Below are 18015 nucleotides of genomic sequence, written 5' to 3'. Positions count from 1 at the left end.
AATTCGTAAGTGCCAGAGAAAGTCATGAATCACCTATTTACTGTTGAGAGAGAATGCTTTTGCTGCTTGAGAACAGAACAATGTTGCTCGTTGTGACAGGGAACTTAAAAAATAGTCCAGCTTTGTTTATTGAATTTTTTTTGGTCTTTTTATGATATATTGCAGGTTTTGCAAGAATACAGTTTTTTTTTCATTATACATTATTAATGACTAAGCAGCTTATGGTTACATAGCAGCTCTCTGATGTATGATTCCCAGCACAAGACTCCAATGATTTTGTTTGTATTGATGTAATTACTATCCTCGCTGAACAACTTATGGTCAAGAACTCTCACCTGATGTAATAATATTCAGCTCCTACAATGGGGACTCTTTTGATATCTGTGAGTTCCTGTGCCTCGTTATATTGAAGCAACCAATAGGTTATATGTGGAACCTTTGAATTTTGTTTTCTAACTGTCTCAGAAACATCTCCTGCAAAAGGCTTTCTGGAGCCTGTGCTATGAGAGTCTCTGGCAACCATCTTCACACGAACTGGGTGAGAGCATTCGATAACAACAATAACTCGCATTTATATGATGCCTTTAACATAGACAAAAAGTTCAGAGGCGCTTCACAGAGGTGTAAGGAAAAGTGGGTGCAGTCAAAGAAAGAGAACCTAGGAGGGGTGACATAATAAAACTCACTACGCACTTGGTTCGAGTATAAAGCAAGGCTTTAATCAACTTGTTTCAGAACATGGAGGTCTAGTTGTACTTCACTAGTTCCTGTCTTACAAAATGTCCCTGGAAAGCTGGGCCCACGCCCGAGTGTTTATACTCCTTGGACGGCGCCACCAGCTGGCCGTCCAGCGTTATTTCATGAGTAGTTTCTTTATGAGGATGAGATTTATAACAAGGGGTGACTAATACCTTGGTCAGAGGTGGGTTTTAAGGAGGGTTTTAAAGGAGGGGAGAGCAAGTTGGATGGGCAGAGGGATCTAGGGATGGAATTCCTGAGGTGGCTGAAGGCATGGCCAATAATGGTGGGATGGGGAAAGCATGAGGATGGAATTGGAGGGATCTAGATATGTAAATCCTGAGGTGGCTGAAAGCATGGCCACCAATGGTAGGATGGGAAATGCACAAGGGGCCAGAGTCAGAGAAACACAGAGTCAGTAGGTGGGATGGTGGGGGGGGGGGTGAAGGGCTAAAGGAGGATACAGAGATAGGGAGGGGTAAGGCCATGAAAATTTAAACACAAGGGTAAACATTTTAAAGTTAATGAGTTGGAGGACCAAGAACCAATGTAGGCCAGCAAGAATTGGGATGATGGGTGAGCGAGGCTTGGCTTGGGATAGGATCCAAGCAACAAAGTTTTGGATGAACTGAAATTATTTCAAGGGCACAAGTGCCAATTTCAGACCAGTGCCTGCTTAGAATATTGTGGGGGGCCCGCAGCTATACTGCCAACTCTGCATCACTGTTTGGTCTTAAAGTGGAGTCCTGTACATGGACACTCTACTCAGCTCACCAGCAGCAGAACAGCATGAACTCTTAATGTTAAAGAAAGGGTCAGCAAGACATTTGGTCCTTTGCCAGCATTAAAAATGAAGTTTCAGAAATTTCTCAGTCAGTCACTTTCTCAGGTTACCGGAAGCTTTTTAAAGTTCGTTTGACGGTGGCTGCAGTTATACTGCAGCTGGTGCAAAGTCAAAGCAATGTAAGACCAATTCTTGGAATTTTTTACTTTTACATATCCAGGACAAGAAATGGTGTGTTTGTCGAGCAGAAAACTTCAGAATTGTATTTTTCTGAATCGTACCAATTCTCTGTATAACTCAAGAGATGTCCCAATTTCTGTGTTCTCTATATAATTTATTGAGGGATATCCAAATTCTGGTATCCTCTATAAGACACAGTAAGATATCCTGATCCCGATATTCTCTGTATAACTCATTGAGACATCTCCTGATCTCTGTATCCTCTTTATAACTCTCTGTAAAATATTCCTATTCCAGCATTCTCTGTAGAACTGGCGGAGATATTCCTATTCTCATATCCTCCATATAATTCACTGAGAGATATCCAAGTTTCTGTATCCTCTGAATGTGTAACACACTGAATCACAACGACACTAACATAGCTAAGGAAAGAAAACCCGAGACAGCGCAGTTCCTTTTTACCTCAAGACCAAATGGTCAACAGATACTAAAAATGCAGCAGTTAAATTCTGATCTTGAATACAAATGTTTTTAAAAAGAGTGAAATCAACAAAATCCAACAGTGATAAATACTTAAAATCAAAATCACTTGTTGCAAGAGGCGGTGAACAATGGTAGTCGGGAGCACAGAGACCCAGACGGCATCTTCCTGGAACGGAGAATACAGAAATTGGGATATCTCGGAGTTATACAGAGAATAGGGGAACTGGGATAGCTCTGAGTTATAAAGAGCATATGGAATTGGGTTATCTCTGAGTTGCACATCGGATATGAGAATCAGATTATCTCTGTGAGTTTTACGTAGATTAGACAAATCTGGATAGCTCTCGGTGAATTATAGAAGATATGGGAGCAAAAGCAAAATACTGCGGATGCTGGAAATCTGAAATAAAAACAGAAAATGCTGCAAATACTCAGCAGGTCAGGCAGCATCTGTGGAGAGAGAAACAGAGTTAATGGGTGGGAATTTTTCGGGGGGTCAGCAGGCGCATTTGGTGGCGGTTGGATGGGAAAATATTTTTTTTGACAGCGGGTAGGGAACCCCGCTGTCAAGTCACCTCCACGCTAGTCTCCCAGATGTCGGGTCTGTCATCGCTGAACAGATCCGACACCAAGTGGCGGGGGAGGCAATTTACATCATTAGAGAGATTGTTAAGAGGCACTTAAATAGTATTTTAAGCTTACCTTTCAATTTTACGTGTTCCCCCACGGCATCCCACTGCTCGGGGATCACGTCAGCTCAGCATGTCGTGATTAGATTCAGCATTGAATTATCTGAATACCTGACGGCTGCAAAAGTTGTATGAATGCTCCCATCTCACAGCTGTTGACTTTCCAAGTTTAGAAGCTGTTGCTTACTGCATTTGGAAGAGAGATTGAGCTTTATGCAGCTTGCAAGTGTTTGGAACCAACTCTCTATCCAGTGTCACCTCATTGGAACAAACTCTCTCAGCATTGACAGATTTGCTTCTGCCTTCTCACCTTCACCTGCCATCCATTACATCAGAATGGGTATGGTTTACACTCGCTCACCTTGGTCCTCAGAATCCCACCACGATCAGCCCCAACACCAGCAGAACCAGGCAAACCAGCAGCACCAACAACAACACCAACCTTCTCCGCAATCAACTGATGCTGCACAGGACACAGGGCATCAGTACCCGAGCATATTGCTGCCTGGGATCCAGGGATGGCCTCACCATGGCCAGATTTACTTCACTTGACACTGCACACTCTGGCTGCCACCTGATGCGCCAGGTTGGCACCACCCCACACCAACACCATAAAGCATCACTACAATGCGCAAGCCATTCCTTTCACATTCATCGCCATTGCGGGGGGTACCGTTATGTCTCACCATTCACTGCAACTCACTAAGCCACTTCCAAAGGTGCACACAAATCTGTCCAAGAATGCAAAGTGTTGAAAATAAAGATTTCAATGTTTGACAGAACATTAACAGAAACTTCACATGAACATTGGCTAAAACACTCAAGTGCCTACCCTTGTATGTTGTTAGTTGGTATGATTGGACTAGGATGAGGGTGAGTGTGAGGGGTAGCTAGTGAGATGGGGAAGTGATAATGTAGATAGAGAGGGATGGGTGAAGGTGCAAGGTAAGTTGGTGTGAGTATGGATGTGCAGGAGTAGGGTAGGGAAGGCAGAGTGATGGGGATGTGATGAGTGGCACAGCAGGATGAGATTGAATGTGTCTTTGCAATAACATTTTGTGATCTACTGAGATCATTGAAAGGTTTGCATCACTGCAGCCTGGTCCTCCTAACGACATCCCTGCTTCTGTCCTTCTGTGCAATGTGCAACCAATCTGCGTTGATCTCCTGGGGAGGTCTTTTCCACCCATTGGAAGGGAAGAGGACCTCTCTGCATGCTGTGACTCCCTCCATAAGCATATGGAGGGTGTCATGGGACAGCCTGGGTGCAGCCGTGTACCTCTGTGCATCGCTTGTCAGTGTGTGCAGCACCTCAGTGCTGTAGAACTCTGACAGCAGAACTGTCAAAATCAATTTGTGCATGGTCCCTTTAAGGAAACTGGCTGATGACGCGTCATCAAATGACATCATCAGACCCACTTCGTTCGATTGGCTGGGAAACATGCTGGGCGGGCTTAACAAGCCCAACCATTGTAAAATCTTTTCACGGCGCGGGATGGAGCCAGCAGCGGGGTCGCACCCCACCACCGACCCCGGCCACACCAGACCCACCTCGGTAGGTGAAATCGCGGCCAATGTTTCAGGTTGATGACCTTTCGTCAAAACTGGAAAAAGTTAGAGATGCAACAGATTTTTAAGCCGGTGCAGTGGCAGGGAAAGGGGGAGGGGAGGAAAGAACAAAAGGGAAGGTCTATGATAGGGTGGAAGGCAGGAGAGATTAAATGACAACAGGGATGATAGAAGGGGCAAAAGGGAAGTATTTGCTACTCAATTAATTACACAGAAAATATTGGATACCTTTTAATGAGTTATACAGAGGATACAGGAACGAGGATATCTCTCAATTGAGTTCTACAGAGTATAAGAGAATCCAGAACTCTCAGTAAGTTATAAAGGGTTCATAGTTAACTTTATAGCGAATATCAGATATCTCTTGGTGAGTTATGTATGGATGCTGCTAGGAAGTTATGTACAAGATAGTAGATAGGTAATTTACAAGGTCATGATCCAACTAAGGGCTTCATCACAATCATAAGAGCAAAGGTTGACTGCTTTGTATTCATCATCTGAACCCAAAGATTGCATTACTGTCTTGTGATTCAGTGAGAAGTATCAAGTATTATTAATAATATTGATCTTATATTGAATTTTTCTTGTAATCTACACGTTCCTAGCTTTGATCTGTGCACATGTTATTTCCATTGCTGTTGAAGGAGTCTGTATGATAGTGTGGAAGAGTCACCTGTCACAGGAAGGCAGATATACTGTAGAAGGAACATCAGTTTTGTGGGATAGGCCCTCAAAGATATTGGTTTTGTGGTACAGGAAAAACATGGGTTTTGCAATGCAGGATCTCAAAGAATAAGTTAGTGGAAAGATTGGCGTTGAGTTTGGCCTCAATCTGAACTTGAATCTCAAACCGAACCGTTAGAGTTGTATAGTGTAAGCAGGGAACTGGCGTGTGTCATATTTGGCCTGGTTTACATCTGATGCTAAAATACTCCGTGTGTTGCTATCCCTAAGGTCTGTCCCGGGTCCCGGCTCTGTCCCTCGCCTTACTGCAGCACTAAAGCCTGCTACTGCTACTTGTATTACCTCCCTGGATCTTTATCAGGACTAGACAGACTAGATGCAGGAAGGATGTTCCTGATGGCGGGGGAGTCCAGAACCAGGGGTCACAGTCTAAAGATAAGGGGTAAGCCATTTAGGACTGAGATGAGGAGGAATTTCTTCACCCAGAGAGTGGTGAACCTGTGGAATTCTCTACCACAGAAGGCAGTTGAGGCCAATTCATTAAATATATTCAAGAAGGAGTTAGATATATTTCTTAAGGCTAAAGGGATCAAGGGATATGGGGAAAAGGCAGGGACAGGGTACTGAGTTTGGATGATCAGCCATGATCTAATTGAATGGCGGAGCCGGCTCGAGGGGCCGAATGGCCTACTCCTGCTCCTATCTTCTATGTTTCTATGTTTATATCGACACAAGAAGAAGCCAAACACTGTGTTCCAAACAGCGGCACTTTATTTGCAAAATCTTTTGCTTCCTCGAGCACTGTAACCAGCTCTCACCAGGACTATATGTAAAGGTACTTGTAATTGCTCAGCCTGTATCTGGTGATTTTCTAGTGATCTATATCTAAGATAGCTGTCAGCTGCTTTAACATAGAAATTCACTCTGCTGCATCCTTTCACTCTTGCGTCTTTTTATTAAATTATCCATTGCCCTTCACAAGTTCAGCTTGACTGGACTAAATTATTATGAAGTTCGAATTTTCTTTTTTCCACTGGAGTTGAGAAGGTTCAAGGGTGACATGATAAAGGTCTTTAAGATTACGATGGTTTATGATAAGACAGTGTTAGATTGTTTCCACTGGCTGGTAACAGGTTGGCACAATTTAAGATAATCAGAAAAAGAATTAAAGGGAAGGCTAGCAACAAATTTGGAGAGATATTCAACTTGCGCTGTGAAATGGGCAGCGCGATTTGAATGTGTGCCCGAAGATGTCGGTCGGAGGCCGGAGACAGATTCGACATCGGGGCCTCATTTGAATCAAACCGGCGAGCTGTGGACGCCAATCGGGCAGCTTGCCGATCGGGGGTCATAGGAATTTCAGCCAGCTCTGGCACTGAGCCAGTCCGCAGGTGTGTCCTGGGGGTTGGGTGTATAGGCAACGTGGAGTGGGGTGGAGTGGAGTGGGGGTGGGGGGTGGGTGGGTGGCTGGGGAGGTGGCAAGCCCACAGAAATGAAACTATAAGAAAAAGTTTTATTACCATTTTGTGGGCCGCCGCCAGAGATTCCTTTTGAGGACCACTGGTTAGGACACTGAAGACCCGGAATAAAAGGGCAACGCAACCTCTACCCATTGGATGACTAATTTTTGCATATGGTTCCTATAACCGCCATTAGAACCCTGATTCACCTATGCAAGAGTGGGCACCCTGCATCCCCAGCAGTCACCGGCTTCCAGGGGAGATCGGGCACAGGAGATTGCGATCTGACATTTATCCCCAAATGTTGATATTTTTTTTCCTTCCAAAAATCGGGCGCAGTGATGTTCAATTCCTTCCCCTAAATCTTTAGGCAGAGGGTGGTAGATGTGGAATTCTCTGGCATAAATTGTCAGTGAAGCAAGGTCCATCAATTCTCTCAAAAAAGGAATTAGACGTTGCCTGAAAAGGAACACGAAAAGGCATGTGGAATGAGCAGGAGCGTGGGATTAGACTAGGGTGTCTCATGTGCAGAAAAATACCCGTGCATACGTGTTGTGCTAAATGGACTGTTTCGGCGCTGTGACATCCATGATTCTATGAATGGTAATTGATAGTGATCAGTCATTACCATCGACACAAACAAACCAAAAAGAATCAATTCCAACCTCTGACCATGGGTGATCAGATACTTCATGATATATCAGCATCGCCTTCTGAATCTTCTATTGTTCGCAAATATCACATTACTCAGTGTAACATTGCAGCTCTGAATCCATCCATGGCCTGTAGAGACACATTTGTGCTCCCTTCTCAAACAACTTCCTACTCCAATGTGGGACGGAGAGATACATGGCATCATGTCGTTTCCCAATGTCTTTGGGACGATTGCTTGTTCTCCATTAAATAGGATGCAATTCTGGGTACTGAGTTCACATTGGAAAATAAATGAATGGGAGAACTGGATCTGGAGCTGTTTCCTCGCTCTGTTCACCAATCTTTCAAGACCAGACTGAATCTGGATGCTTTTATGCTTTGATTCATTAGCTCATAGTCAAGGCCCTGCATATAGACAGGTCTTTTGTCAAATAAATTGTCTTTGACCATTCCTGTAGCTCGTTCTTGGAACAATGGAGTAAATAAGCTCGGATTAAGGCATCGGCCAGCTGCATCTGTTATCCTGGCTGATAGACAATCACATATCATATATCTGAAATCGTATTAACATGCTTTGCAGCTTGACTTGGTCAATTGCTTGGTCGGTGTAGTGCATGTGTAACCAAACACCATTCTATATCCTTAAGTGTTAGTTTTTTTAGTAGCTAATGCACATTACAGAGCTTCAGTAAAATATTCAGTGAGATAAGGAGTAAACCCAATGAATTCTCATGAGATGGCTTCTCCAAAACTAGATAGGCTTTATCTGGATCTGGTAAGGAGATATCCTGTGAATGGAATTTCTTAGATCCTTGGTGTAACCATATATTTGTTGAGTTTTAGATTACAATCCTTCCACAAGGGATCTGAGTTTATTTCTATATTTCTTGAGGCTAAAGGGATCAAGGGATATGGGGAAAAGGCAGGGACAGGGTACTGAATTGGATGATCAGCCATGAATGGCGGAGCAGGCTCGAAGGGCCGAATGGCCTACTCCTGCTCCTATCTTCTATGTTTCTATGTTTACTATCATAGCTGCTTGTGGATTGTTCAACTGTGTCACCATCACCATATACCAGTGTGATCTGCAGCAATTGTCACTTGTGGCAGTACATCTATTGCTTTGATTCTGCCTTTGCTGAAGGTTTCCTGGCATCTTAGATATACCAAGGGCATATGCTACCATCTGTATCTTACAAATTGAATATTAAAAATTCTAAGAACGAAGTTCCTTTCATCCAGAACAACACACCACTGTCCATTTTTTATATCCAACGCACTGAACAGAAAGAAGATAGGAGCAGGAGTAGGCCATTCGGCCCCTCGAGCCTGCTCCGCCATTTAATGAGATCATGGCTGATCATCCAAATTCAGTACCCTGTCCCTGCTTTCTCCCCATATCCCTTGATCCCTTTAGTCTTAAGAAATATATCTAATTCCTTCTTGAATATATTTAATGAATACTTTCCTTTGGCTTCAATCTGGTGATACTTTGTGAATAGTATGCACTGAATACAAAAATAACTTCCATTTATATATATTTTTTTATTCATTTATGGGATCTGGGCATTGCTGGCAAGGCCAGCATTTATTGCCCATCCCTAATTGCCCTTGAGAAGGTGGTGGTGAGCCACCTTCTTGAACTGCTTCAGTCCGTGTGGTGAAGGTACTCCCACAGTGCTGTTAGGGAGGGAGTTCCAGGATTTTGACCCAGCGACGATGAAGGATTGGCGATATACTTCTAAGTCAGGATGGTGTGTGACTTGGAGGGGAACTTGGAGGTGGTGGTGTTCCCATGTGACTGCTGCCCTTGTCCTTCTAGGTGGAAGAGTTCGCGGGTTTGGGAGGTCCTGCCAAAGAAGCCTTGGCGAGTTGCTGCAGTACATTTTGTAGATGGCACACACTGCAGCCATGGTGCACTGGTGGTGCAGGGAGTGAATGTTTAAGGTGATGGATGGGGTGCCATCAAGCCGACTGCTTTGTCCTGGATTTATATAGCTCATTGCATGTTACAAAATGTCCCAAAGTACTTTAGAGGAGGAACAATGGTCACCGAGCAGGAAGTAGGAGAGAAAGATTAGTGGAGGTGGCTGAAGGTATAATCAGAGGAGTAAATATTGAGGAGGTATTTGAAAGTAGAAAAGGTAGCAATGCAAAAATATTTACGACGAGAATTGCAGAATGCAGGGGTGTGGTTGATGAAGGAGCTGGCACTGACGGTGAGGTGGAGGCAAAGTGGGCAAGGTGGAGATACACAATAGGCAGAGTCGGCAGAGCATGGGGCTGCAAGCTTGGATGTAGAGATGAAGAAGATTGTAGGATGTGATTAGGCCATAGAGGGATTTGACAATGAGGATGAGAATTTTGAATTTGATGTGCTTAAGGGCAGGGAGCCAGTGAAGTAAGATAGGTCACAGGTGACGTGCGAGTATGACTTTGCACAGGCTACAGAGTTCTGGATGAGCTGAAAGGCTGGCGGCGAGAGCATTGAGATGCCAATGATATGGATGGTGCTTTCTCTTTAGGTCTGTTCATAACTCTAGGGTCTATGCAGATTCTCATTTTCCCAGGTTACCAGGTTTAATATCCAAAGTATCACCCCGGTCATTGGAGCTCTTGGGCTGGCTTTTCATTGAGGAGGCGTGTAGGAGGCGGGACTACAACTTTTGGGGTTGTAGTCCCACCTCCATCGAGTTGTGGCCAACCCACGTGATTTTCACTTGATTGACCTTGTTGAGCCCACCCAGCGGGCTCAGCAGGCCAATTAAGGGCCACCCGGCAACAGGTGACGTCACAGATTGACATTTCATCTGTCAAAAACTTTTGACAGATGAAATATCAGCATTTGACAGCTCTTTGAAGCTGTCAAACACTGACAATCTGTACTCCAAGTTAATTCCTTCTTCTCAGGCTGATTTAGAGATCTCTCCAGAACAGAAAGCTGAATGCTGCAACTTTTGACAGCTCGCGGCCATTCTGCTTTCTGTGCCGGTGAGATGAGGGACTCCCGAGACCTGAAGGAAGGAAGGCTGTAAAGGTAAGTAAAGGTGAATAAAATTCTTTAAACACTTTACACACACCAAACACACTTACCTCTGCACTCATGCACCCATCACTCACCTGAACACCGGACATCTCGAACCCTCCAAGCCCTTCAGCCCGACGGTCCACCTCACTAACTTGGCGTGGTTTGGAGCCATCGGGAATCCCACACTTCAACAATAAAAATAGGTATTAGGCTAAAAACTGCCTGTTAACTACCTGTTAACAGGCAGTTAATTGGCACGAATCCCTTTCCCGCCTCGGGGAGGCGGGTCCCAGCACAGGTCAGCTACCCGCCTCCTTTGAAACTGGCATGGAGGCGGGTTGGTGTTGGGATGGGGTCGGGGCCCCCCGATTTCGAGATTTTAACCCCCCACACGCCTCCAAGGCCCAATGAAAATCCTGCTCTTCATCTTCAACTTAGTTAGCCTTTCAAATTCCTCCTTGAATGAGCTTTTTAACACATAAAGTACTTTCATGGGCAGATGTCACCTCAAAATTCAGATACAAATGCTATTTTCCCTCTCGACAGCCTGCTCCTTGGAAGATATTTGAATATCCTTGCTGAATTGATGTAGGATAGTGACTTTATCGGTCTTGCTTCTGGCTGTATTAAGGTGGTGGTGGTGGTAGCTAAAGCAGTACTTACTTCTTAGTGTCATCCTCTTGTGCTGCACCTCACCACCTGCTTTCGGCCATGATGAGTATAATTTAACACTGGACCTCAACTAGTTCCATCTATTGCACGGCTTTGCTTCCAAAGAGAGGTATGTAGCTATTGTCTACTATGGCTACAAGTTCTGTGCGTTTTTTCTTTTTTACCATTCTGTGGGTTTACTAAATTAACCTTGCAGCATCCCAAAAGGCATTGATGTGGCTTTATTGCGAGAACCTGATGTGTCTCGTCAAGGTAATATTTGTTCAGGTCTCCCAATTGCTTAGTTGTGATCGTATTGATCAATTGAATTTAATTGTTCTGCTGTTAATATCCATAGGACCTGAAATCTGGTTGTGTTTCCCTTCTACCAGTAGCATTGCTGACTTGGTGATCTCTAGTTCCTGTTCATTGCCCATACCCCTTGCGGTCTTATCCTTGACTTCTACTAGTTCTTAGCATATTATTGCAAGGCAAAATGTGTTTTGTAGTTCACGTGCAGTTAGATGCGGGATATTTTTCTTTTCGCTTCTGTTCCTGGCAACAGTCTTTACACTGCCATACTGGTACTGGTGGTGCCTGCTGCAGCACTAAATTCTTAGAGCTTGAATTTCCATGAGGGTTCTTCCGGTCATTCGCTGTAAACGGTGTTGTAATCTGTTGGTGTCATCTTGTTGAGTTCTACCTTGCCTTCTGCTTTAGACTGTAATCTGTGATTGAACTCTCTGGGGCCGCAAGCTCCCACAAACAGCAATGTGATAATGACCAGATCATCTGTTTTAGTGATGTTGGTTAAAGGGTGAACAAGTACACCAAGGATAATTCCCCTGGTCTTCGAAATCGTACCATGGGATCTTTTACATCCATCTGAGAGAGCAGACGGGGCCTCGGTTTAACGACTCATCTGAAAGACGGCACCTCTGACAGTGCAGCACTCCCTCAGTACTGCACTGGAGTGTCAGCTTAGATTTTGTGCTCAAGCCTCTGGAGCAAGACTTGAACCCACGACCTTCTGACTCAGAGACAAGAGTGATCCAAGGCTGATGCCTTGCTGTAGGTCCAGGTGCAGATTTGCTACTGACCTTCAGGTCTGTTACTGTCATGCTCATGTTGATAAAAGTTACTTGAAGTCTGTTGAGAGACAGCTCAGAGAGAATTACAACTTGGGAATTAATAGGTCATGCTAATTGATATCTCGTCATCTGTGATCTTGCTGTGTGTTTGCGGGTATTACTAACATATATGTCCCATCACATCCATTTCAGTGTTGCTCACTGCCTAATCCTCTAATAATTCTCCCCTCTCATTTCTCTAGCTAATTGAAGACAAGTTAAAAAGAAGCTCAACAAAGCAGGTAAATTACTTTTAGATTCAGACATTTTTTTTGCAATGCAATCTTTGATGTTTTCTTTTATATATATATCAATGTACAAGAGCTTTTTTCAGAAGCATAGGTGTGCACAGGAAATTATAAAAATTAGTCACGAGATTGCTCTTTGACAAATGAAACAGCTGACTTTGGGACTAACATACTGAAACAGAACAATGTTAACCAATTTCATAGAATCACACAGCACAGAGGGAGGCCATTCAGCCCATCATGCCTGTGCTGGTTCTTTAAAAGAACTATCCAATTAGTCCCATAGCTCTGCAAATGTTTCCCCTTCAAGTACACATCCAATTCCCTTTTGAAAGTTACCACTGAATCTGCTTCCACCACCCTTTCAGGCAATTGGTTTTAAAATTCTCATCCTTGTTTTCAAATCCCTCCATGGCTCTATCTCTGTAATCTCCTTCAACCCCAAAACACTCCGAGATATCTGTGCTCCTCTAATTCTGGCCTCGAGCATCCCTGATTTTAATTGCTCCACCATTGGCGGCCGTGCCTTCAGCTGCCTAGGCCCTAAGCTCTGAAATTCCCTCCCTAAACCTCTTCGCCTCTCTACCTCTCTTTTCGCCTTTAAGACGCTCCTTAAAACCTACCCCTTTGACCAAGTACCCTAATATCTCCATATGCGGCTCGGCGTCAAAGTTTGTTTGATAACGCTCCTGTGAAAGGCCTTGGGACATTTTACTACGTTAAAGGTGGCTATATAAATACAAGTTGTTGCATTCCAGATCATCATAACTTGGTGCGTAAAAAATATTCTCATCTCCCCTCTGGTTCTTTTGCCAATTACATTTTAAATCTGTGTCCTCTGGCTACTGACCCTCCAGTCAATGGAAACAGCTTCTCCTTATTTACTCTATCAAAGTGCTCATAATTTTGAACACCTCTATTAAATCCCCCTTAACCTTCTCTGCTCTAAGGAGAATCCCACCTTCTCTACTCTCTCCACATTACTGAAGTCCCTCAGCCCTTGTACCATTCTAGTAAATCTCCTCTGCACCCTCTCCAAGATCGTGACATCCTTCCTAAAGTGTGATGCCCAGACTTGGACACACTACTCCAACTGAGGCCTAACCTATTTCTCACCAGGTTTTTCCAAAGGCCCCTATCACTTGCACCCAACACCTCTGCTCCTCCTTTTCCTCGATCTGGGTGCCTTTTGCGATGAATACACATTCGCCAGCCGAATCCCTTAGTCAGTGTGGCTAAGATTGGGAACTCACTTTGTGGGAATCCACCCTTTGATCCTTTTGTTCAAGCTGTTGGGTCACTCACCACATTCTCCCACTATAGCTACCCTGTAGTGGGAAGGGGCGGAAATGGGACGATGGTGATATTTTACAATCAGAATCTGAAGGGAGGCTGAGCTGAATCACAGCGATTCTAGACAGAAATCTAAACCAGTTCTCAGGGCTTGCAATTGCACCTAAAATCCTACAGCCATGAAATTACACTCTACAAATACTTACTTACTACTTAAGGCACTCGTATGAAATTCCTTTGACTGCTATTTTAATTGGACCAATCATTTATTTATTTTAACAGGACAAACCCTCTGTTAAAATAGCAGTCAATGGATTTGCACACTGACACGTTATGCTAATATCCACACAACATAATTTCAAGACCGTTGGAGATTTTCAGATGGGTTTATTTTAATTTGAGTGTTACTTCAGTGCCTCGCTGAACAGTATAGTCTGATTCTGCTGTAAGAACTGCTCGGCCTGAGAGGGCTGACGCACATTTTAACTCCAGGTGGATTCCCCGCTCAGGCCCGAGTTAAAATTACAACCGGGTCTCGATGATGTCACTGGGCTGCAACATACATGTGTAAAGAAGGACCCTGTTGGCGTCCTTGCTGCCTGCTCAGGAGAGCTGGTTAAAATTGCAGATGTTGTGATCAGGGCAGCTTTCGGACAGGTAAGAAGAGCCAGGGCGATTGTAACTGCCCACCTGCCAGCTTTCTGCTGAACGAGTCGGGTTAAAATCGTCCCCATTATGTTTCATTTTGCTGAGCTCCATACCGGAGGTGAGGTATGGCATGCAGTCAGTGCTTATCGGATCATCTCAGGCACACTGCCCGCTATGTCCAGCCACTGAAAATCTTTGCTTTTGTACTCTGTCCCTATTTGTAAAGCCAAGGATCGCTTGGCTTTCAAAAGTATTCTCAGCTACACTAAAAGAGTGAGCATGAAAATTACTTTTCCCACACTGTTTTACTTTCAATAGCAATAAGCACAGAATACTTTAAGTGCAAATGTCTAGGTGTCTTTCAATGGAATGCAATGTATATTATTCCTTCACTCTAGATAATGGTACATTACAGAATAATGAGTATATTACATTCCTGATAACCCTGGGACAAGTACCAGTACAGAATAATGAGTATATTACATTCCTGATAACCCTGGGACAAGTACCAGTACAGAATAGGGAGTATGTTACGCTCCAGATAAACCCGAGACTGTGTATACTGGTACAGAATAAAGAGGAGTTATGCTCCTGAAAAAGCTGGGAGTTAATAAGTAGTAGATTACATAGCTGATAACTCTGGGACTTATACCAGTACAGAATAAGGAGTGTCTTTCACTCCAGATAACTCTGACTATTTCCAGTGTGGAAGAAGTAATGCATTGCCCCATTATTCCTTATAACACTAGAATTGTGTACCAGTACAGAATAAGGAGTATATATTCCTGCAAATACTGCTGCCTCTTTCTACTAATATACAATAAAGAATGGAATTACAAGCTGTTCCAGCAAAGATGTCATCAGCTATCACTGTTTACAAAACATGAAAACAAAATAGATGCCAGCATTCGGACTAGGTAATTTTTAAAAGAGATCTTCTCTAATTGACAAGGAGCAATACCAAAATCTTGAACCGAATGACACAAGAAAGCTCCTGGATGTTTGATGGTGAATAAGTGACATTAATTTTAAATGATCTTTATTTATCTCACAACTAAAGGTTTTTTTTTCCAACAAATTTGCTTTTGCACAATGCAACTATAGGTTCAAGAATGATACAAGTTTACAGCATAAAGGGAGGTCATTCAGCCCATCGTATTGGTGCTGGTTCTTTTTTTTAGAACAATCCACACTATTCCCACAGTCCCGCTCTCCTCATAGCCCTGCATCTTCCTCTGAGATCTGATATATTTTTGTATCATTGTAACAATTCAAAATTGAGACTCTTGTGCTCGACTATGACCATTCCCACCAATCTTCTTTTCCTACAGTCTACAGGCTGTTAAAACACAATCTTGGCATTATCTAACCATTAACATTGATGTGTTCCATCACCTTGGCCATTCACCTAGGCTTCAATAATATATAAAAACAGTCATAAGGGAAGAAAGGTCAGGCTATGAGGGAAAGATTGGAAGTTCCTTAATTGAGATCCGGAACAATAGGAATTAAAGTGAGGCTGCAGGATGATGGGCGCAGGAGGTCCAAAATGGTGGTCCTGGAGAGGGAGAAGGAATGCTGAGTCTCCTTGCCTATTTATTTTCATAGGACAGATTAATTAAAGGTGAAATCCTATTCCCATAAAACTGTCGCAAAATAATTTTTGCTTCTGTTTACAAACATGCGACATGAGGGGGTTGACTTATGAGGAAAGGTTGAGTAGGTTGGGCCTCTACTCATTGGAGTTCAGAAGAATGAGAGGCGATCTTATCAAAACATATAAGATTGTGAGGGGGCTTGATTGGGTGGATGCGGGGAGGATGTTTCCACTGATGGGTGAGACTAGAACTAGGGGGCATAATCTTAGAATAAGGGGCTGCCCTTTCAAAACTGAGATGAGGAGAAACTTCTTCACTCAGAGGGTAGTAAATCTATGGAATTTGCTACCTCAGAGAGCTGTGGAAGCTGCGACGTTAAATAAATTTAAAACGGAGATAGACAGTTTCCTGGCTGATATGGGAATTAGGGGATATGGGGAGCGGGCAGGGAAGTGGACGTGAGTCTAGGTTCGGATCAGCCATGATCCTATTGAATGGCGGAGCAGGCCCAAGGGGCCGTATGGCCTACTCCTGCTCCTACTTCTTATGTTCTTGTGTTCTTATGATAATATCGTTCACATAGAACCACTGAACTTTACAGCACAGAAGACGCCATTTGGCCCATGGCACCTGTCCCGGTACTTTGCCATATTCCTATACCCTCTTAAATGTTTAAATATTTATCCACTTTTTTTTTAAAAGCTATTAGGAATTCTGTTACATTCACTCTTTCTGGTAGGGTTTTCCATGTTCTAACAACCCTCTTATGTTTAAAAATAAATTCTCCTAACCTCTCCCTTTATTCTGTTGGTGATGATCTTAAATTTATGCCCTCTTACCGACCAGTGGAAATACCATAATCAAAACTCTTTATAATCTTGTACACGTTATCAGATCTCCAATTAACCTTTACTGTAAAAGAGTCCCTGTTTCTCTCGTATCTCTTCATAAGTAAAACCTCTCATCCCACGTTGCAAAGCCATCATTCCTGTTGCAAAAATACCTAGCGTTGTGGAGACCTTGCATCAATCACATGTGGCACTATCATAATTAAAACAAGGCTCAGCTTTTCTGGTCTCTTTCCCTCCTCACAATGACAATAAAGTTTAGAAATATAAGCATAAAGACGTCTTGCAGCAATTATATAGGGCCCTGGTGAGACCACACCTGGAGTATTGTGTACAGTTTTGGTCTCCTTACCTGAGGAAGGATATACTTGCCATAGAGGGAGTGCAATGAAGGTTCACCAGACTGGTGCCTGGGATGAGGGGATTGTCCTGTGAGGAGAGATTGAGTAGACTAGGACTATATTCTCTAGAGTTTAGAAGAATGAGAAGTGATCTCATTGAAACATACAAAATTCTTACAGGGCTTGACAGGGTAGATACAGGGAGGATGTTGCCCCTGGCTGGGGAGCCTATAACCAGGGTCACAGTCTCAGAATAAGGGGTCGGCTATTTAGGACTGAGATGAGGAGAAATGTCTTCACTCAGAGGGTGGTGAATCTTTGGAATTCTCTACCCCAGAGGGCTGTGGAGGCTCAGTCGTTGAGTATATTCAAGGCAGAGATCGATAGATTTTTGAATATTAAGGGAGTCAAGGGATATGGGGATAGCGCAGGAAGGTGGAGATGAGGCAGAAGATCAGCCATGATAGGAGCAGGCTCGAAGGGCCAAATGGCCTACTCCTGCTCCTATTTCTTATGTTCTTATGAAATATTCTTTCATTATTCAACAGAGCATATTAGTGATTTCCAACATATTAACGCCCGGGTTCAGCCAAATGATTAGTCCTTTAAAAAAAAAAGCAAGCCGTAAATAACAAAACACAACCTAAAACTTGTGCCTTTAATAACGTCTCTTATTCATAGAATTACATTGAATTTACAGCACAGAAACAGGCCATTTGGCCCAACTGATTTTTGCTGCTGTTTATGCTCCACACAAGCCTCCGTCCACCCCACCTCATCTAACCCTATCTGCTAATTGAACTATTGACCAGATTTAACAATTTGAATATCTTGATACTGCATGGAAGCATTTGTATCATTCTAAAAGGCTAACGAGCGTTGGATTCCCAATTTAACACTCACTTCCTCCTAATGTCCGTGTGACTTCAGTTTAAATGGAGTGTCTACTTCATTTTTTCTGAACAAACAGATCCACGACTCTTACCCTA

At 43.4% G+C, this 18015-nt stretch overlaps 1 protein-coding gene across 4 annotated transcripts in view; it reads left to right on the top strand.

The window, feature by feature from the left end:
- The window catches only part of LOC147108825 (transcription factor MafB-like), a 388751-nt gene extending 376479 nt beyond the window's left edge, over positions 1 to 12272 (top strand). For all 4 annotated transcript variants that reach the window (XM_086005711.1, XM_086005709.1, XM_086005713.1 and 1 more), the window contains one exon: positions 12254 to 12272. In XM_086005711.1, the coding sequence (XP_085861837.1) occupies positions 12254 to 12257 (4 nt within the window). In that variant the 3' untranslated portion in view covers positions 12258 to 12272. The remainder of the gene's footprint in view (positions 1 to 12253) is intronic.
- The last annotated feature ends 5743 nt before the right edge of the window (positions 12273 to 18015 follow it).

This window comes from Somniosus microcephalus, chromosome 13 (genome assembly GCF_052327205.1).
Source record: "Somniosus microcephalus isolate GS21.2 chromosome 13, FLI_Smic_1.0, whole genome shotgun sequence".
NCBI classification, from domain to species: domain Eukaryota; kingdom Metazoa; phylum Chordata; class Chondrichthyes; order Squaliformes; family Somniosidae; genus Somniosus; species Somniosus microcephalus.
The sequence above is the reverse complement of the archived record's forward strand: the minus strand, read 5'-3'. Positions and strand labels throughout refer to the sequence as shown.